This window comes from Emys orbicularis, chromosome 23, assembly GCF_028017835.1.
Source record: "Emys orbicularis isolate rEmyOrb1 chromosome 23, rEmyOrb1.hap1, whole genome shotgun sequence".
NCBI classification, from domain to species: domain Eukaryota; kingdom Metazoa; phylum Chordata; order Testudines; family Emydidae; genus Emys; species Emys orbicularis.
In genome coordinates this window covers 3,135,268-3,156,304 of record NC_088705.1, presented here as the reverse complement: position 1 = coordinate 3,156,304, position 21,037 = coordinate 3,135,268, and the positions used below count along the sequence as shown (strand labels likewise).

General features: G+C 42.6%; 1 protein-coding gene across 4 annotated transcripts in view; it reads left to right on the top strand.

Annotated features, from left to right (window-relative positions):
- Positions 1 to 21,037, top strand: part of THRAP3 (thyroid hormone receptor associated protein 3) — a 67,285-nt gene that overhangs the window by 32,712 nt on the left and 13,536 nt on the right. For 3 of the 4 annotated variants that reach the window (XM_065421885.1, XM_065421882.1, XM_065421881.1), the window contains 4 exons: positions 51 to 291; positions 13,194 to 13,355; positions 17,041 to 17,946; positions 19,731 to 20,471. In XM_065421885.1, coding sequence (XP_065277957.1) covers positions 13,219 to 13,355; positions 17,041 to 17,946; positions 19,731 to 20,471 — 1,784 coding nt within the window. In that variant the 5' untranslated portion in view covers positions 51 to 291; positions 13,194 to 13,218. The remainder of the gene's footprint in view (positions 1 to 50; positions 292 to 13,193; positions 13,356 to 17,040; positions 17,947 to 19,730; positions 20,472 to 21,037) is intronic. The other variant, XM_065421884.1, reaches the window with a different exon arrangement.

The following is a 21,037-nucleotide window of genomic DNA, read 5'->3' as shown; positions in this document are numbered from 1 at the left end:
TAATGCTTTGATATGGTAGCTGTACACATTTTGCTTTCAATTATTTGCAGAAGTGTCTTAATATGGAAATAGATGAATCAGATGCAGTAATTGAACTCAACAACTAAGCTTCATGTTAGTCCCTGGAAAGCCAGTGACTAAGTAAGGCTGGATTGATTATCCTGAACTCAGTGATGCAAAGACAGATCTGAAATATTTCCTTCTAAGTGCTGCTGCTTGCAAGCATTTACACGGAACCCAAAAGGAATGGCTATTGTTGATACTGCAACTCCACCCTCACTTGGCCCCTGGGTAAGTCCATAAATATGTCCTTATTTTGTTTTCCATTTATGCAGGAAGTATCTAGTTCAAATTGTTTGCCTGACAGGAGAGAGAACAAGAATTCTTTTCAACAAGTCAAGCAAATAATATTTTGACCAGATCCAAGGAATTTCTGCTGTTTAGACTGCAAAAAAAGACAAAGCAGTGCAATTCCTACATAGAATAAAATTTTTACTTGAAGTTTTAAAAAAGATAGTTAAATGGCTTGTTTCTGGGGTTTTTCTTTATTTGTAATCTGTGGTAATTTAGAGGGGAGCACCTTTTCTGTGAATTGTACCTTAAAATCAGGACATCACAGCAGTTTTGTTAATTTAGCAATGCTGTCTAGTTTTTAGCAAGATTACTTGATTTTAAAATTATGCTATTGGAAATGCATCATCTCTCATTTAGGAACTTCTCATTTTCCCTGTGCCACTAGCTGAAAGAGAGAACACCTTTCATCAGCACTGCAGAGTGCAGGAGGCACTGCCAGAACTTGACCATGTTGCATTTTTGTTTGAGCCTTGGCCTTCTAGTGTGGAATTTCTCAGCCATCTTTATCAGAATGTTTGTATTTAATAAAATACAGCATCAGCGTTTCACCTTTAAAACCATGACTCAGTAACCATCACAAGAAAAAACTGACTTCATTTCTTATTCAGGTGACAGAGCAATCAAAGGCTTCTAGTAGCCTGTATAATCTCTTAGTTTCTGCAGTTAAGGTGGCGACCAAATGGATAGATGTGACAGGGAATCTGCGTTGAATCTGCTTGATTTATAAGGGTTCTTGGCTTGTGGATAAAAGAACTCTGGTTTCAGATGTTTAACACCCTTAACCTTGCTACAGAATATTTAGCCAAAATTACTAAAAATTCCTAACTCTTTTCAGACACATGTTTTTACACTTGAGAAGTATAGTTAACTTGGAGTGAGCACATTTTATTGACGTCTAACAACTGTAGATGCTATAGAAATATGCAAACTACAAGATGGTCAAATTTGTCAGCAAGTACACGATGTAGTCTAAGAAATGTTCTCCTTTGAAGCATTGAGGAGCCAGCGGCTGTGGCCCATCTTGATCAGAGGCTAGATGCCATCAAGGAGAGCGATATGTTGGTGGTAGCAACTAGTTCTTTGGAGTGCTTCCTTTCTCCACCAGTAAGCCAAGATCCCTGTACCAAACATCTTCCTATAATAATCAGCAATGATCATCAGAAATGATTATGTAATCAGAAATGAAATGTCAAAAAGTTCATGATATATAATTTTATTTTAATAAAGATTTGTTTTAAGATTTCCACAGTGTGGCAGTATTTTAACTCATTAATATTTTAACTGAGCTGTGGATTATTGAAGCTGCCCAGCATGTTGATGTAAAGCCTCTGCTCCTATTTGTTCTCTCCTATTGAAATAGTTACAATCCATCAGTAGAACTGCCTTAAAGTTTGACTCTGAAAGATAGCTTTAGACTGTATCCTGTTCCTAGATATCAGACTCACTAAACCAGGGGTTCTCAAACTGGGGGTCGGGACCCTTCAGGGAGTCGCAAGGTCATTACATGGGGGGTCATGAGCTGTCAACCTCCACCCCAAATCCCGCTTGCCTCCAGCATTTATAATGGTGTTGAAGATATTTAAAAGTGTGTTTAATTTATTAGGAGGTTGCACTCAGAGGCTTGCGATGTGAAAAGGGTCACCAGTAAAAAAGTTTGAGACCCACTGCACTAAACCATCATTTGGGAAGAGTCTTTCAACACTTAACAGCTTTAACACAAGGTTGCAGCCCGGTTTCCAGACAAAACCAGCAGCTTTGGTTGAAAATTGGCTGTCAAACTGTCTCCCTCTGTATGAAACCAGTTCCAAGTGCACACACAGGTCATTCTGGCCTTGCTCTCTGCAACAGATCAGGCAGGATCACCAAAGCTTTTTTCTGCTGCCAGATGAGACCTACTTTGCAATGGAGGAAAATAATCCTGGCCCTTTAAATGTGGAAGGGGGTGGAGGTTGAAGTGTCGTCAGGACTGAAAGCAGGAAGGAAATGTGACCTCTCGCAGACTCATTGCTAAAGAGGAGCCTCCATAGCTCTCTGTGCAACGTGCAACAGGCTTCTGCTGCACTCCCCACTCGCAGGGCCACGCACGTTTTCATTTTCTACCCACTTCCAGAACTGCTCTCCTCTCTCAGCCGTGTCAGGCATTGTGCCTATGTTTCCTTTACGTGGATTCCCCCTATCCAATCAAGAAGTGCAAACAATAAGGTAAGTGTTCAGCCAGGGCCACTTTCCTAGTTAATCTGTCTCTTCCATTTACAGGTAACTCTTTCCATTAGAACCAGAGTAATCTTCAGGAGTCTTGTGTCACAGTAAATAAATTCCTTCGAAACATTGCCTCCGTCAAGCATCTGAGAATTTATTTCAAGTTTCTACAAGGAATGGAGAGAGGAAACTATTTATTTATATTCTTAGGATTTTTGTACTATAAAGTTCAGAGGCAATCTCGGTAAATAAATCATTTAACTCCTTTAGGACAGAACTCTAGGTTGAGCTGTTCCAAGCTTACAAATGCAATGTTACCATGGTGAGGTGAGAGGAGCCTTGCTCTTCTGTTTTAACCCTTTGAGTCCAGAGGCTGTTTTAAAAGAGCTATATCTAGGAGCCAGCTCACTTGCTAGGAATGAGTTCTGTTTTCTATTTTTATTGCGTGCAGTTACATTGACGGTCAAAGCAGCAACCAAAACAGCTTTACAGGGAGGAGAGTTTCTGGCACTTAAACCAAACAAAAGAATGACTGACTAGTAAATGTTGTAGACCAAAGTAGACTCATGGTGACAACAAAAAAATCCCCTAAAAATATTTAGTTTGATGAAACAAACAATATTCAGCTTTTTTTAAGATCCTGTTTTGTGATCATCTCAGGCCACTTTATGATCTTCTGCATGAAAGAGAAGCATAAATTTAAAATCTCCAAACAGTTGAAAGTGTAGCATCTTCCTATTCTAAGTATGGTCGTGTTCCTATAGCTAATCCTGGGATGAGGGAGGGGTAGTGTTTTCTCCAGGTGGTCAGTAGTAGTCTGAGGAGGTGATAGTGTTTTCAGACCCTCTAAAACCTGGTTTTGTGCTGGGTAAAAAGTAGTCTCTTTGTTATCAGGACTTCATTAAGGCTGGCTCCCTAGTGTGTGAGTCTAGTATGTTGTAGATTGGGGTAGTCAATTATTTTTTTGTCAAGATCCAAATTTCTTGATCAAGGTATAGTTAAGGTTCAGACTCCCATAAGTAGGGTAACCTCTTTGGAGAACTCAGGGCTTGTCTGCGCTTGAAATGCTACAGAAGCATAGCTGTAACTGCTTCAGTGTTGGTACTACCTACTCCAATGGGAGGGCTTTTTCCGTCAACACAGGTACTTCACTTCCCTAAGAGGCAGTGGCTGGGTCGGAGGAAAAATTCTTCTGCCAGCCTATCGCTGTCTACACCAGGAGTTAGGTTGGTTTATCTTAGCCACTTGGGTACGGCTTTTTCACGGTATGAAACCCTATTACTGAATACTATGAGCGCTGGCAACATATCACAGTAGAGCGGTGTAACCGAGCGATTGACTCCTTAATTGGAAATACAGCCGTTAATGCGTAAGATGAATATTTGGTGACCTTGGGAGGCAGGTATTTGATTGAATTTTTTTAGGAAATGTTCTGGATGGCAGCTATAATCTTACTGAGTCAACATAATCTAGTTGTGTAGTGCTGTGATTTTCACTGTCTTCCAAAACACAGATTTTCGTGTCCCAAATTCATGAGGGTTTAGAGCTAGGTTTTGTAGGTGACTGATGTATGGGGCGTTGGGTAATTTAAAACTGAATATTAAATAATCTGGCGGTTTTATTTTTTCTAGTTGGTTAATGTTTTAACATGATTTGAGGGACAAAAATTTCTTCAAGTGTAAACACATATGTAACTTAGTGGTGGCAGCTGAATAAATACATTTGTAGAAGAGACTGCATGCATACATTTTAAGTAATACAATTATCCATTATTGTAATTAAGGATTGGCATTTTATGCTCTCATATTTTATAGCTAAAGCAATTAATGGAGCATGGTAGGGAGCTTTTCCTCTGACAAGATCAGGTTACGCTACCATTATTTCCATATGTTTTTACCATAAATGAAGTAAGCAGGTGATGCCAGCCTGTCCTGAGATCCAACTTGAATATCGATGGGCCAACACAGATTTTAGAAAGAGATCATCTTAAAATTTAACTGGTAACACTTATAAAGAAATTCCAAGTGATTATATTACTTTTTATTTTGAAATTATGGAGACAGCTGCCACTGTCCATGAGAGGTTTTGCTTGAGGAAATTGATCCTATAATCTGTTCCTTGTATCTCTTAAGAGGCATATTTACTTTACCAATATTTTCCATCCCTGTATCCCAAGCAGTCTAACTGTAAATATTCTGGTATGTATATTTCTAGATGTGCCAGATGAAGAATCTGGATTTAAGTCTGCATCTGTCACTTTCCAAAATGGACAGAAAAGCGTAGTGTTTAAAGCTGACCTCTGTTTGAAGTGGACATGTCAGGAAAGGCAAAACTACTTTTTCAAAATGCAAAATCTTTCTAGTTAGAACTGTAGTGTTTTGTACCCCTGCTGTTACTCTAGACAAATGAAGATGCAATGTAAAGAATTTTTTAAAGGTCAGCAGTAAGCACTTACAACACATTTTGCAAACATTGAGCCATTTTTTGCCCTGGAATATGCACATGCATTTCCCATTGGAACCAGGGGGTCTGAATTGCAGATATCAGAAGATAGAATTTGGCACTAATATTTACAACAGTCCATTGAATTATGTAATCTCCCTGAGGCAGAGGAAATTAGGAGAACAGATCAGGTAGTCACAAAAAGAATCTAAGATAACATGAGAAGTCAAGAAATCTGGATTTAGGGGTTGATCTAGGGAGTCTCTCTGTTGACTTCATGGGCTTTCCATCACACTTTTAGTCTCTTGTTCTAACCATTAGACTGGACATGGGTGCTCCTTGTGCTGGAGACAAGGGGTTTCCTTTTTCCTACCCTTTTCATGCTCTTAAAATGTCTTGTGTCTATCATCTGTCCCCAAAAGATACAGTACTCCATGTTAGTAAAACTGAAACACAAACCCACAGTCATTTTTCTAGTTATAATTTCAGTTGTCTGTCTTGCTGTGGCAACTTATTAGATAAATTGGATGATCCAAACAAAGTTTGCATCAGGAAAATGTTAATATATGGAATTAAGTATAAATTTTTTCCGTGCATCATTTCAGTATACAATACTGAGGAATGCTGCACATATCTCTCCTTTTTGCAAACACTGGATCATTCTCCAAAACTTAATAAGGACAAGGTCTGTTATGTAAGGGAGAAAAGTAATTGCAACTTGCTCAGCACTCTACTGGGCTGTGTTTCTGGTGAAATTCACCAGTATGCATAAATTCTGTGAATGAACTGCAGGGCTTTTCCATTCCTTAGTTTAAACAATATTTATCTTGTCTGCTAAACCCCAAATGCCCTCAGATTCTTTTGATACACAAAGTTCTTCGAGTGTTTGCTCATGTCGATTACATTCTAGGTGTGCGCATGCCCATGTGTGTGATCATCGGAGATTCTTGCCTTAGCAGTATCTGTAGGGTCAGATGTGGCGCCCTCTTGAGTGCCATGCTCATGCGTCGGTATATTAAGCACCACCAGCCCTTTCTTCTTACCGCCCATGGTGGTTAGTCGGCGCGCCTTTTCCTTGCCTACCAAGGGTTAGTGGTTTTCGTCTCTTCTAACTTCAAGCCTTAGGGGCCTTATAAATAGTTTGTTTATAGCAGTTAGAGTTAAGTAATTGTTCAGTGTAGTTAGAAGTTGAGTCCCAACTGGGACCTCGCCCCAGGCAAGTCCCAGTTGGTTTAAGCCCTGATCAGATTTCAACAGGCCTATGCCTAATGCTTCGGTGTGTAGCACACCCCCGGCACCACTCTCTGTCGCCGGTGCCCAAAAAGAAGGCCAAGAAGCATGGCTCCCCAGCACTGGGCAAGAAAGGCCATGGGGTGTCGGGCAAAGGACCCAGTTCGGTCCGCCTGCCCGCACCGGAGCCACATGAACGTGCCTCCCCAATCGGGGCCCCTAACCCCCCAAGGGATCCACCACCTACTCCCAGGAGTGGTAGGGGACTCAGACTTGTGGCTGGGCTGACGCCTCCCAGGCTCTCCCAGTGCCTAAAGAGCAGAGGCTTCTACCGGCACTGTGTGTACTGCAGGAAGTGGCAAAGGCTCCCTACAAGGGCAAGCCAGCCGTCAGGACCCCCCAGAGGGCAGTTGAGCGCTGCCGATCCACAAAGCCAAAGCAACACTCTCAACTACGCACCGCATATCTCCGGCTTCGTAGTCCAGGTCCTCTGTGGCTCGCCCAAGATCACTGGCAGTCTTGGTTGATTGCCGTCTCCGCCCTCTCAACGTGGGTTACCTAAGCGGAGATGCCGGTCACCATATTACCAGCATCATTCTCGGCGTGGATCCCCGTTCCCTGCACTGTGGACACGATCTCAGTCGCGGTACTGGTCCCCCCCCAGCCCTGGTTCTCCTATTCGAAGCGCCGGTGTCCAGCGGCGATGGTTAGCTGACAGATGCTGGCATCGATGGCCCCACCGTGGTCACCAGAAGGGAATTCCTCTGGCACGGAGAGGGAGTTCAGCCCCTCGCCAAGGCATCGCCAGTGCAGTTGGCAACCTGAGGCCCTATTGGAGTGTGTGGGGCATGCCTGTGATACCAATGCCCCGTTCTCACCAATCGTCGGTCACCGCCTTGGAGCAACAGTTGACAGCACCAGCGGCACCGGGCTCGGCCCGCGAAGTGCACTCAGAGGTCGTGATAGAGGAGCGAGTGCCCACCCCAAAACCCCCTTACCCTGCAGGTACTGATGCCCAGGGCCCTCACCCAGCGGTACAGCCGTCATGCTCATCCCTAGATGAGGCGGTGACGGGGCCCTCAAGTGCCAGCCCACCTGACGATTTTAAAGACCACCAGGCGTTGCTTTGACAGGTGGCCGAAAACTTTGGCCTAGAGGTACAGGAGATGGCTGAGCAGACGGACACCCTGTTCAGTGTGCTCTCGGCATGTACCCCTGCCTGTGTTCCGCTACCAGTGCACGGTGGGGTCTTGAAAATTGCCAAGGCCCTCTGGCAAATCCTGTCGTCCATCCCTCCCACCTCTAAGAGAGCTGAGAAAAAGTACTTCGGACCAGCCCAGGGGTTCAAGTACTTGCATACCCACCAGCCTCCAGGCTCGCTGATCGTCTCTGCGGCCAACAAAAAGGACAAGCAGGGGCCCACCTGTTCAGCCCGCAAAAATAAAGAGGCGGAACCTTTTGGGAGGAAAATTTATTCAACAGCCAGCCTTCAGTTTCAAGTGGCGAACCACCAGACCCTCTTGGGCAGATTATGGGACTCCCTCCATAAGTTCAAGGAGTCCCTGCCCCAGGACTTGGCCCAGGAGTTTGGCCCCCTGGTGGAGGAGGGTATTGCAGCAGCAAGGTGCTTCCTTCAAATGGGGTGGGACGCAGCTGACTTGGCAGCTAGGGTGGTCGCATCGACAGTGGCCATGAGGCACAGCTCCTGGCTTCAGACCGTTGGCCTGTCCCAAGAAATGCAGGCCTCAATCCAAAATCTCCCATTTGATGGGAGTGGTCTCTTCGTGGAGCAGACTGATGCATGGCTCCATGGCCTAAAGGACATTCTGGTCACCCTTCCCTCCCTCGGTCTGCATATGCCGCAATCGGCGAGGAAGCAGTTCTGGCCACCAAAGGCCTTGGCAGCCTCGAAAGGGGTCTGCAAGGAGAAGGGATAGAGACACGAGCTTTAGTCGTTGCCGCCCTTCCTTTACCCCCGCAGCCTGGCCTGGCAAAATATCCTGGGGGCCAGAAGCGCTCATTTTGAATGTGCTCTTGAGAGCAATTGCCCCAGTCTAGTCCCCAGATCCACCTTGTTTTTCTCTTGATGGTCTTCATCCCTACCATTCGGCCTGGTGGCGGGTCACCTCGGACCACTGGATGCTAGAGATAGTATCTCAGGGCTATGCCCTGCAATTCTCGGGCCTCCCCTCCCCTCCACCCCCACCTTCCCCATCCTCTTCAGGGACCCTTCTCATGAGCAACTCCTCATTCAAGAAGTCAAGAACCTCCTGCACCTGCGGCGGTGGAGGAGGTCCCTCGGGACATGAAAGGAAAGGGGTTTATTTCCACTACTTCCTAATCCCGAAAGCAAAGGGGGCCTCAGACCCATTCTGGTCCTGCGACACCTCAACAAGTATCTCAAGAAGTTGAAGTTTTGCATGGTCTCCCTGGCCTCCATCAGCCTCTCCCTGGATCGTGGAGACTGGTACGCCGCCCTCAACTTGAAGGACACTTATTTCCATATTCCAAGGTCACAGATGTTTCCTCCATTTCATAGTGGGGGGGACACCATTTCCAATTCACAGCGCTGCCCTTTGGCTTCTCATCAGTCCCCAGGGTGTTCACAAAATGTATGGCGCCAGTGGCCACTTACCTGAAACGTCGAGGGGTTCAGGTCTTCCTGTATCTTGGTGATTGGCTCATCAAGGGCAGATCTTGGGAACAAGTGCAGAGGAGCCTTGATCTGGTGCGTTCCACCTGCCACGACCTGGGCCTATTGATAAACGAGAAAAAATCTACCTTAAGGCCGGTCCAATGAATAGAGTTCTTTGGGGCTGTTCTCAATTCCACGTGAGCCAGAGCCTTCCTTCCAGAGGCACGTTTTCAGGCCATGTTGGACCTGATCTCCCATGTGAAGAACCACCCACTCACCACGGCTCACACCTGGCTGCGGTTGTTGGGCTACATGGCCGCATGTACATACATGGTCAGTCATGCCCGGCTCCAACTCCGGCCTCTGCAAGTGTGGCTGGCGTCAGTCTACATCCTCAACAGGCACAACCTAGACAGGGTAGTCAGGATGCTGGATCACATCCAGTCGTCCCTGGTTTGGTGGTTGGACCTCAGGTTGATGTTGGAGGAGTTCCCTTTGCGGCCCCAGCCCCATTGCTGACCCTGGTCTCTGATGCTTCTGACCTGGGATGGGGAGCCCACCTGGGCGAGCTCAGCGTGCAAGGCTGTCGGCTGCGGGACGATTGGGCCCTCCATATCAATGTTAGGGAGCTCCAAGTGGTTCGCCTGGCCTCCCAGGCTTTCTTGCCCCACCTGAGGGGCAAGGTGGTGCAGTTCCTGACAGACAATACTGCCCTCATGTATTACATCAACAGGCAGGGCGGAGCCAGATTGTGGGCCCTTTACCAAGAAGCTCTAGTTGCCATAAATTTGTGCTTGAGTAGGCAAGATCTGAATTACTAATGTATTTTTTTTTTTTTAAAGGCAGAATATCTATTGTACAATAAGCTTTAGGTTATGTATCCTAAAGAAGCAAAGAGAACAATTGGTGTGTGTGTAGGCAGGTCACCTTTTATGGAAGCAGTGCAGGCTTAATGGTAGAGGATTTTGTAACAGATTGGGGAATATGGACTACAACCTGATAGCAAAAACCCCACAATTCACATTAACCAGTGTCTCAAACCGACCTGCTTATGGCATTTTGAAGAAGTGAGTATACCTCTACCTCGATATAACGCTGTCCTCGGGAGCCAAAAAATCTTACTGTGTTATAGGTGAAACCGCGTTATATCGAATTTGCTTTGATCCACCGGAGTGCGCACCCCACCCCCATCCCCCGAGCACTGCTTTACCGCGTTATATCCGAATTCGTGTTATATTGGGTCGCATTATATCGGGGTAGAGGTGTATAATAGATCAGGGTCTAAAATAAGGGGAAAGTTAATAGCAAATCATCTTTCTAATACTCGGATTTAAATTAAGGTCGGGTTTCCTTAAAATACCAGTGACCGCCTCAGAAGCTGCCTCTGTTTTTGCTGTAAAGGGCTTTGCATTCTAAGATTCATATAAGAATTAGCTAACATGGAGGAGTCCTGCCTTGCAGTCTCAGGTTGCCAGATGCCTAAAGCATGTGTGGGTGTGTCTCGCTGTATTGTGATTGACACAAAATGCAGGATTATAAAAGATACTTCATTTTTCCAATTGGTAAAACTGGGAATTCTTCCTGCTAAGCCTATGGAAAAGATGTAAATAAAACACCTTAATCTGGAAGGTGCATGTAATCTAGATATGCATGTATGTGTATAGAGATTTTTTTGTTTTAATGTTTAATTCTTCTGCAGCCTTATTCTTACCTTATGAATTCTGTGTGACATGTTCCAAAACCACCCCCCACACATACCCATTTCAAATGAAGACTCAGCACTATCATAAGGAATGTTTAATGAATACATATATTTTGCCACTGTACTCTCATTGGTGCATGTAGAACCTAATTTAACATTTATAATCAGGAAACTGCATGAGTGATCAAACGACGCTTGTGATTTCTTTGCTGCCATCTGTATCCAAATCTTAATATTTTAAGCTGTTAGGTGGTGGGGGTGGAGGGAACAGCTGATTCCTGATGTAGGGAATTTCCTGATATGAATTTATTTGAATCGCAAACAAGATATTATGGAGAGAATGCTGTCAGACCTGTTTTTTATGAATGCAAATATTTTCCAGTGTTTCCCCAGAAACCTAACTGGTTCTTTCTTGCTTGTCTGTTCTCTTAGGCCCCCTGCACTAAAACTAAAAAAAAGTATTAAAAGATCTTAATACTTCAGAATTCTAAAGTATGGTGTGGGAGGCAAGTGGGAAAAGAATTGTGGGAAACTGAAGAGGCAGGAGTTTGTGTTGAAACCCATCCAAAATTTCTGCTCACTTTTCAGGCAGAAGTTGCATTACATACCCCATTTTGGTACCGTTTTCCAATCGTGCTCCCATTAAAGTTCTGCTTCTTAATGGGGTCTGCGTTCCACCAGTTGAGAATCAATGTCGTGTTACATGCTAAATAATTTGGTGCTGGTTCTATTATTCAGTGAAGTTTAGGGCTTGATGAATTGCATACCATCTAGCTTTCTTGCTAAAACTGGGAGCATTTGTTCTTTTCAGTTTTGCTCGGCCATTTGGAGGTAAAACTTAACTGCTTTATGCCAAGCACTAATGTAGAATACTTAGGGCTTGTCTACACTGGCACTTTACAGCTCTGCAACTTTCTTGCTTGGGTGTGAAAAAACACCTCCCTGAGTGCTGCAAGTTTCAGCGCTGTAAAGTACCAGTGTAGACAGTGCACCAGCGCTGGGAGCTATTCCCCTCGCGGAGGTGGGGGTTTTTTGAGCGCTGGGAGAGCTCTCCCAGCACTATGCCACGGCTACTCAAGCCACGTTAAACCGCTGTTGCGGTAGCGCGTTAACGTTGCCAGTGAAGACCCCTTAGAAATCCAAAAAGTTAGCATTTAACCCTTGTTTCACCCCAGTAAGTGCTATCTTGGAATAAATGGAGTAGAAGGAAGAATAAAGAGAGTTTACCCTGAGGATTGGAGGAACAGCACTTTCTTCCTTTCCTCCAGTAATTGAGAGGCAGGAGCATTTTCGCTTTGAGTGGGAAAGTTTGTTGAAGCCAGTAAGAATTGAAAGTTGGTGTATTCTTTGCAGCACTATAGAATATGAGTTCTAAAGATTTGCTTTGTAGCTGAACAAAGTGAGGAATGAGACTTATTGTTGCTTTGGAGCTATTAGGTAGAAATGGCAGTAGAGTTTTTGTGACGCTGACTGTGGTATGTTAGAATTGTTTCTGGTACTTTTTAGAAAGGAGTACGCAAGGGAGGTCATTTACAACCTGCATGATTAGACTTTTTAAGATCTATATCTGAGCCCTGAAAAATGTGTACCTTCAAGGCTTTGTGACTTAATTGGATACTAATAAAGAAGAATAGTTCATCAGTTTTAAATACAAAATATCACATCTGAATTTTACTTGGTTTATTTGTTCCAAACGTTTAATAAATTTCCTGAAATTGCTCTCCTAATCCAAGATGTTTTATATCTGTTACCTATATTTTATCCAACTCTTGAGGAAGGAGCCAATAATGAAGAGCCATTGGAAAACCACAACGAGAATACCCGACAAGTTTTACATCAACATGTGGTTTTCCAATGGCTCTTCATTATTGGCTCCTTCCTCAAGAGTGTGTCTGGTAGGGATTGGGTAGTGGTATAAATGTGACTACACAATAGTTTAAAAGTGTAGGCATTAAGGTCTCTTTCAAAGAGGTTAGTCTGGCTTTTCTTGGGTATATTCCTGAAACTAGCACAGGTAAATTCACTTTTTTTATTAAGTGTCTGTATAATCTAGTGGTTCTCTCAAGTCATTTAATGCTTTAGCATAGTCGTCTTTATTGTCAGTATTTGAAACACTGGGTGAATACTGAGAAGGACTTACGAATTATTTTCGCTGCAGCAGGACTCATCAGTGAGTGGTGTACTCTTGTAACTGATTGTAGCACTGCATGAGCCACACTTGGAGCAGTGGGGCTTGTAAGATGTCCAGAACTTCACTTCATGGTTTAATAGATCTACATATAAAGGAGTGAAATTAGGGTATCTTGGAGGATGATTATTTTATTGATGGCATCTTACTCTGCTTCTCCTTTCGAAAATGTAAAGCAGAAGAAAGCTTTATGGAAAACCTGAGCTAATTCACTTTTTTTTAAACAGGCACCATCATTATTGGTAATGACAGGGGTGAGATTAACTCACTTATCTGCCCTCCAGAGGTTTTCCTTTTGCAAAGAGGAATTAAAAGGTTCCATGATTCAGCAGCAACTGTATTAGTCTCTCGAACTATCAAAACTGCCAGAGAGAGAAGCTAACCAAGCGGTCAGAACTATTCGCTTACATGTTTTCTATTTTCCTTCCCCCATATATCAACAGGTGTAACTGAAGGGAGCTTTCAAAGATGTCGAAAACTAACAAATCAAAATCTGGATCCCGCTCGTCTCGTTCAAGATCTGGATCGAGATCACGCTCCCGATCCTTCTCCAAATCCCGTTCCCGCTCCCGTTCTGTCTCGCGATCAAGAAAACGCAGGCTCAGGTAATGCATGCGGCTTGATTGCACCCTTTCACTTCAAAGAGTTTTTCTTCTCCCTCTGTCCTGCTTAGATGGTGGCTGCACTAACAAGCCCTCCTGTGAAAACCCTTTTGTTAGATTCTAGAGTAGCTTAAGTGTCCTGTGTCTTGGGTTAGTGATTTTGTTTGCTCTCATGTTCTGTCTTGCAATATGCTATTGATAGGGTGCCCTACAACACGCGTGTGTCTTGCATTCTTCTGCACTCTTTAATAATCGCTGATCATTTTAATGTAACATTCCCATATGTTTCTTATATAAGTAGATGTAGCTCCTCAGAATGCTGTGCTGTTAGTGAAGGAATGTTGACCCAGACTAAATGAAGGAAAGGATAAATTTTACTTTGTTATGCAGTAGATGACATCTTACCTAAGGCTTCATTTTAAACCTCTTAACAGACCTAAGTTGTTCTTGATCAATTTTTTTGTAAATTATTCACTTTGATGATTTAAGGGGCTGAAATCAGAGAGTGTTGACATTTTTGGCATCATTTATTGTTGGAGAGTTTTCCACAACGAAACATGCTCCTTCTTTTCATTTATTAGCTTCTCTGTTCTCTTCCCCCACCCACCCCCCGAAACTTTATTGATAACAGCTTTAAAAAAGGTCTTTAGGAAAAGTCATGCATTTCTTAGAGTTGAGTTCAGGAGGGTCTCTTCCAGAGTCCCAGTCTAAGCCTCTGACGGGAAAGGTGGATGTGTGTGTGTGGAGGTTGGGGGGTGTTCCATCATGAGGGGAGTCAGTAACTGAATTCTGCAATGGTAACTATGGGCAGATCATGTAAATTAGTTGAGATCTATGGTGAGAAATCCTCATTGTGCATGATAGTTGCTGCATCTCTGAATTACTTACTGACTGGACCAATTTAAGACTAAATAAAAGGAAAGCATGGATTTCCATCACCCAGTATCCTATGTGACTAGTTAAGCCTTTTATATCTTGCAAGGCCACCACCATTTGGTAATGATCTTCACTTTAAAAAAACAAAACAAAAAAACCCCTCTATTCCAGTTGGGCTAGATGTTATGATGTCCATCTGCTTTTTCATGAATCTGAAATGCATCATGAAGATTCTGAACATTGCTAGGCTTGTAAACATATGCAACTGTTAATTATTAAAAGGGATTTTTTTAAGATGCAGAAACCTAATAAAAATACAATTGGAAAGAGGAGAAGGCCAGGACAAAACCAGAACAGAGATGGAGACTCAAGTGGAACTGAGTTCTTTTGCAGGGAAGCTGAAGTATTAGAAAGGGTGCAGTATAGGTTTGGAGCAGCTGGCCAGCATTGAAGTAACTATGGAATCCAGATGCATTAAATCGAACAGGGCAAATCTCTCTTGTCTTGTGTTGCTGTTGAAACAACTTGGATGTTGTTAATAAATTGGTAAAAGAGAATTGGAATGGAGAGGGTTAATATAGACAAGTCCTCTTCTTGCAAGGCTTTCGCATACTCACTGAGGTAGGTGTAGTGCGATATCTTAGGGAGAAGAGACTAGAAAATTAATCTGTGTTTAGGAAAAAAAGGAATTGGGAACATCATTTTGCTTTCCATATCCCTTGGTGGTTTGACTTGTATTCCGTGCTCTTCCCCCATGTTTGCTTCTGGTTAGTCTTGTGTACTTAACTTTTGTTTGTAGGATCAAGTATGTTGCTGTTTCTTTTCATTTTTGACTGTTGTAAAAAGAGTGGAATTGCCAGAACTTGAGAACAATGTATATTAAATTAACTGGCTAGCCATGCAGTGCAAAAGACTTCAAAAATAATTCACTTCTGGCACATGTATATTGTATTTTGCATACTGCATCCTTTTTAAATGATTTCTTGTAAACAGTGTCTGCAGATTTTGGAGTGAGATTTTCATGTTCCATGCCTCAATAAATGACAGAATGGATTTTGGAAGCAGCATGCAACAGGTCCCTCACTAGTAATTGGTAACAAATGCAGTAGGCGCCCGGGGACGGGGAGCATGTGAATTCTGCTTAGTGCTTTCGAAGCACTTCTCTTAATCAGTTCATTTTCACTGCCTGCATCTGCATGTGCCTTTCCTTCTTTCTTGTGTTGATACTGTTTTCGAATGAGGTAAGTTGCATTGTTTTCTTGTTTTGAATAAAGGAGCACAAATTCTATCAGGAGACGATTAAGCAATTAATATTAACGCAGATTCATACCAGATGTTACTAGTGCTGTAATATAAGCTGTTGCCTGTTAAATATTAGTGTATTTGATAGTTGGACAAAAGAGAACCTCATTTTAACCCAATTAAAAGTGAGATTTGACTTTAAGCTTTAGAAACTTCAGTGGCAGTGTTGTGTACAGTTACTAATATTTTGGAGAGAGAGCTGTAGAAGTTGATGCCCGTCAGGATAAGATATCTAAATACTGTTACTGCCAGAGTTAATCAACTCTTTAGATAACTGGAACTTTATTAATACAGTAAGAAAAGTGTTTTAATGTTTGCAGGAAATATGCATCATCATAAACAATGAGTGAGATTTGCTGCAGGGATTTTTAACCCTGTGTAGTGTTGAAGTTTTCTTAATATTTTACAAGAACATAGTTGCTCATACCCTTCCCTGTCAGTACAACTTTGCAGTTGTCCAATATTCATTAAGTACATTAACCTGATTAATCCTGAGTCATGATGCTACTTTTAAAACTGCAGCTACTTCAGTTGTTTAAATACTTGATAAAACTAAGCGGGATCTAATTATATTGGAAAAACACCTTGTACTTCTCCAGCTCTGATCAGCACTTACATATCTCCTGAAATGTTGTGTTCTTTAAATCTGAACACTCCCATTTAGCCCTAAATTCCATTCTCTTCCTTCTTCCACTAATAACCTGCATGCTCATATCGACTCCTTGAAAAGCAAGCTGACGTTTGTTGATAAACAGTGCCATCATGTGGCATCAGGCTAGGGATACATTAAATGCCTTAGGCAATCTTTTCTTGATGCTCTGTCTTTATTTTACTTGATGGAGATCAAGATTAAGGACAACAGCAATTCATGTATGGTTTGAGATTAGAAATATAGAGAAGTCAGTCATTGGTTTTTCTCTTCAGTGCTACCATTTTCACTTACAAGTGTTGAAGTTCATTTAATTTCTCTGGCAAGGAAAGGTTTTTCCTCTTGAAATCCTGTTTAAAATTAAAAGCATATGAGATTTGGGGGCTGCAAAGAAGGGAGAATTCAGTCTGTTACAAGAGACAGCACTGGCCTTATGGGGTAGAAATGCATTCCCGCCATGCAGGAGACCAAGGATTAGAGATAGCCATGGCATTCTTTGAACTGTGAACACTGGACACTTGAGACACATGCCGCTTGGATTTCTGACGGTGGGTACCAGTTAGTCCGAGGACAGTCAGAACAAATGTATCCCTATCATGGTCTCAGCCGTGGTTCTAAGGACGGTGGTCTCCTGTCCAGCTGTAGTTCAGATATCATGAAATTACTGCCAGGGATTGTGTGTGGGTGGGGCAACAGTGTTCACTGGGAGAAAAGGTGTAGTGTTCACATGAGCAAAGGAAAAATCACTTAAGGGGCTGTGAACCCTACACAAAACCAGTAAAATAACATTTAAAACTCTTTTTCAAATAGAAGGCTGCATTGAGGGAAAGAGGTTTCCAAATACTGTTTTTTCTTTTTCAGTTCTAGGTCCCGTTCTAGGTCATATTCTCCGTCTCACAACAGAGAAAGGAACCACCCAAGAGTGTATCAGAGCCGGGATTTCAGAGGTCATAACAGAGGGTACAGGAGACCATATTATTTCCGTGGGCGGAACCGAGGATTTTATCCATGGGGCCAATATAACCGAGGAGGCTATGGAAATTACAGGTCCAATTGGCAAAATTATCGCCAAGCCTACAGCCCTCGTAGGGGGCGTTCCCGATCTCGATCGCCAAAGAGAAGGTCTCCATCACCAAGATCAAGAAGCCATTCTAGAAACTCTGATAAGTCATCTTCTGATAGGTCTAGGAGGTCTTCATCTTCCCGGTCTTCCTCGAACCACAGCCGCGTTGAGTCTTCCAAGCGTAGGTCCATAAAGGAAAAAAAATCCTCTTCCAAGGACACGCGGGCATCACAGGCTGCGGGAGATAATCAAGGTGATGATTCGAAGGATCAGCCATTTTCGGGAGGAGCTACTCAAGATGTCAAGGTGTCTGAGGGGTCAAAGCCCTGGCAAGACATGACCACTTACAGCACAAGTTCAGTGTCAAGAGTGTCTGCCGTGCCTGAGCTTAGCCCAAGAGAGCGCAGTCCTGCGCTAAAAAGTCCTCTCCAGTCTGTTGTGGTGAGGCGCCGTTCTCCTCGGCCAAGTCCATTGCAGAAGCCCAGTCCTCCACTGTCAAACCCCTCACAGCTGGGGTCTGTTTTACAAAGCAGTGCCTCATTTCAGACAGGCTCACATCAGGGTCCGTTTGACCATGGTTCATCAGGATTGAGCCCAACGAGGAAGAGTCCTGTGTGTAAAAGTCCCACGACAATCGGTTCAATTTATGGTGCCTCGCAGAAGGAGGAAGCAGCAGCTCCTGGCGGGGCAGCCTTTTCAAAGAGGCAAGTTGTGCGTTTTTCCTTTGTGTTCAGTTCACGTGCCAGGTACTCTTGGGGGGGAGGGGAGGGAATTGGGGAGGTGTGTGTAACTCTCATTGAGTGGTAGGCCTTATTCTGCATTATAGGAAATAGTTCTCTAGTTTTGTTTTCTTAACATCATAACTTTGTTAGTGTTGTAAAGATTACATAGATACCCCAGAATTCCCTTTTGAACTTGGTTATTTTTATAAATTTTTAAAGTGCTCAAGGAGCTTTTCCAGTAATTTGATTTTTTTTTTTAATTAGTCTAAAAATTGTCACATTCCTGAATCACTGCATATAACTTATATATATATTTGTGGTTGTATATTCCCTAGCTCACTTATGGTTAATTACTTATTTTGGGGCATTTCCCAATTTTAAATGGACATTAGAGCATTAAAAATTCAGTTGGTGCTGCTGATGCCAGACTTGCTGATTTTGGGGGAAGAGGTACAGATGCAACTAAAACCTTCACTTGCAGAAGGCTTGTTTGCTTGCTTTTGGGCACTGTCAAGTTTAACAGACAAAATATTGATTCCCTCTTGAAATCTATCCCAGAGTTGGTAGGTTTGTGGCTCTTGGACTCCAGCAAATGTTATAAGTTTGCAAAGGGAAAAATGTTGTTTAAGTTTTTTAAACACACAACTTACTGCATATCCTAATAGAAACAAACCAATACAAGCACTGTGAGAGCTATGGTGCAAATGCATTGGGATAAATTTTATGTATGATTGGAATCAGGAAAAAAAAGATCTTCTTCAGTACAGGAGTATCTTTCTAGTCTGGTCCAGTCAGCAGTCCCAAACCCCTGACAAGTGTCCTTCTGATTAATTTCATTTTAAAGGACCTCCTCACTCGAAAGGTACTGTTGTGTTCTCAAATGGTCCTTAATCATTTTCATTTCTCTCTGTTCATTTAAGATTATTTGGGGCAAATTCTATTAATTATCAAAGACCTCTGATGATATTAGCAGAACTAGGTCTTACTCCACTCTTGATTTTTAAAATAGTGTGTTGAGGTGCTTTAGACTTAATCCACTACTATCCCATTGAAATATGTGCTGATAATCTTTCACCAGCATACTTTTAAACTTTAAATTGGTTTGGGGGATTGTCATTCCCAGTACTAGAATAAAGTGTCTGTCTGTTCTCCCAAGAGAAGAAATATTTTTCCCATTAACCTTTTTTTTTTTTTTTTTTTTTTTTGCTTTTATTTGTGTTTACAGTATATGAAATGTTTAGCTTTCCTAGGAAACTTGCATCCAAAATGTGACGTAGCTTTTGAGGCATTTATTTCCAGTGTGTTGTTTAAAGCAGAACAGTCCAAGTTGAAAGTTTTGATGTGTTAATTCTTCTGAATCAGGTTTGTAAGTGACTAAACAGATTGGGTAAGACCTTAATATTTTCCTTAGAAAATATAGGTAAGTTGGTTCTCTTTTTATTTGCTCAAGAAGAGCTTTTGCTGTTCCACTTTGCTCTTGAACCTCACATCATCCATTTTGCATACCCATCTTCCAGCACGTTTGCTGAATATATTAAGACCTTATTCATGTCTTCTATAGTAAAAATTTGGGTAGCCTGCTTTACATTTTACCTTATTTATTAGGGACCAGAGAGAGCTTTCTGTATGTTTTTAAGTCTTGGCATTTTTAAGACTTGTTTGTTTGCTTTGAATTTTAGGAATTAAAGACTCTTGTCTATACTTTAATAAGAGAATTGCTTAAATGTGTGTGTGTGTGTGTATGTGTGTGTTTGTTTTTTAAATAGGTATTTGGAAGAACAGAAGACTGAGAATGGGAAAGACAAGGAACAGAAACTAACAAATATTGAAAAGGAAAAAATGAAAGAGAAGGGAGGCTTCTCTGAGTTGGGTTTAGCAGATGGCAAGACGAAATCAGACCTGTACACCTCCAAAACTGACCCTGAAAAGCCTTATCGCAGCAGCCAGTCTCCTAAACGCTATAAGTTTCGGGATGACTTTGAGAAGCTGAAGATGGCTGAGTTCCACAAGGAAGGTCATTATGGCAAAGAGGAGATGGATGAACAGGATAAGAAAGACAAGGCAAAGGGCCGAAAGGATTCGGAGTTTGATGATGAGCCCAAATTCATGTCTAAAGTGGTAGCAACCTCCAGCAAAAATCAGGATGAGGATAGGCCAGGTAAATGGGAAGGCGTAGTGTTCTTACCATCTGCAAAGGAGAAGCAAAGGAAAGCTGAGGAAATGGAGGAGGATCCCTATTCTGAAAGATCTAAAAAGGAAGACAAGCTAGCATCCAAGAGAGCAGAAGCTGGTCACAGGGGGTTTGTTCCCGAAAAGAATTTTAGAGTGACCGCTTACAAAGCAAGTCAGGAAAAAAGTACTTCACCACCTCTGAGAAAGGCCTCTGAGAGTCGGGAGAAGCCAGGAACCAGAGGAGATGGTTTAGCTACTGGCAAATCCTCCTTTTCCATTACCCGGGAGGCCCAGGTCAATGTCCGAATGGATTCCTTTGATGAAGATCTTGCACGGTAAGGATTTGCCTTTAAGTTAAATCTAGGTAGTGGCTTCACTAGCCTATTTTTTCCCCCCCACCCTAACCCCTTGTGGATCTCTCTAAAACGTAGGCAGGTTAAATAAAGAATATTGTACAATCTGCTACCAACACGTCATTTGTCACAGAGAGCACATGCATCTCTAAATGTTAACACACCAATATGACTCTCCTGTGTGGAAGGTGAATCATGTTATCCCCATTTTGCAGATGGAGAAAGTGAAGCATGAAGTTTAAGTGACTTTCCCTCAGCTACACAGGAAGTCAGTGCAAAGAGACTAGTTTAGAACTTGGGAGTTTCTGGATCCCAGTCCTTCATTCAAACCACACCATTCCGTGTTCAACAGTAATCAAATTCTGCTCCCCACTGTCCAGAGCTACTCAGAATGTTGCAATGTCAGCATTACAGCTTAAAAAATGTATGTTTGTAGGGCACTTTGTTCCTCTTCTCAATATATGGTAACATTGCTAGTGAGATCCTAGAAGCCCCAAAAGCCACTTAACATTTTCTGTAAGGCTCTGGTGCTTCAGGAGACCACTAGG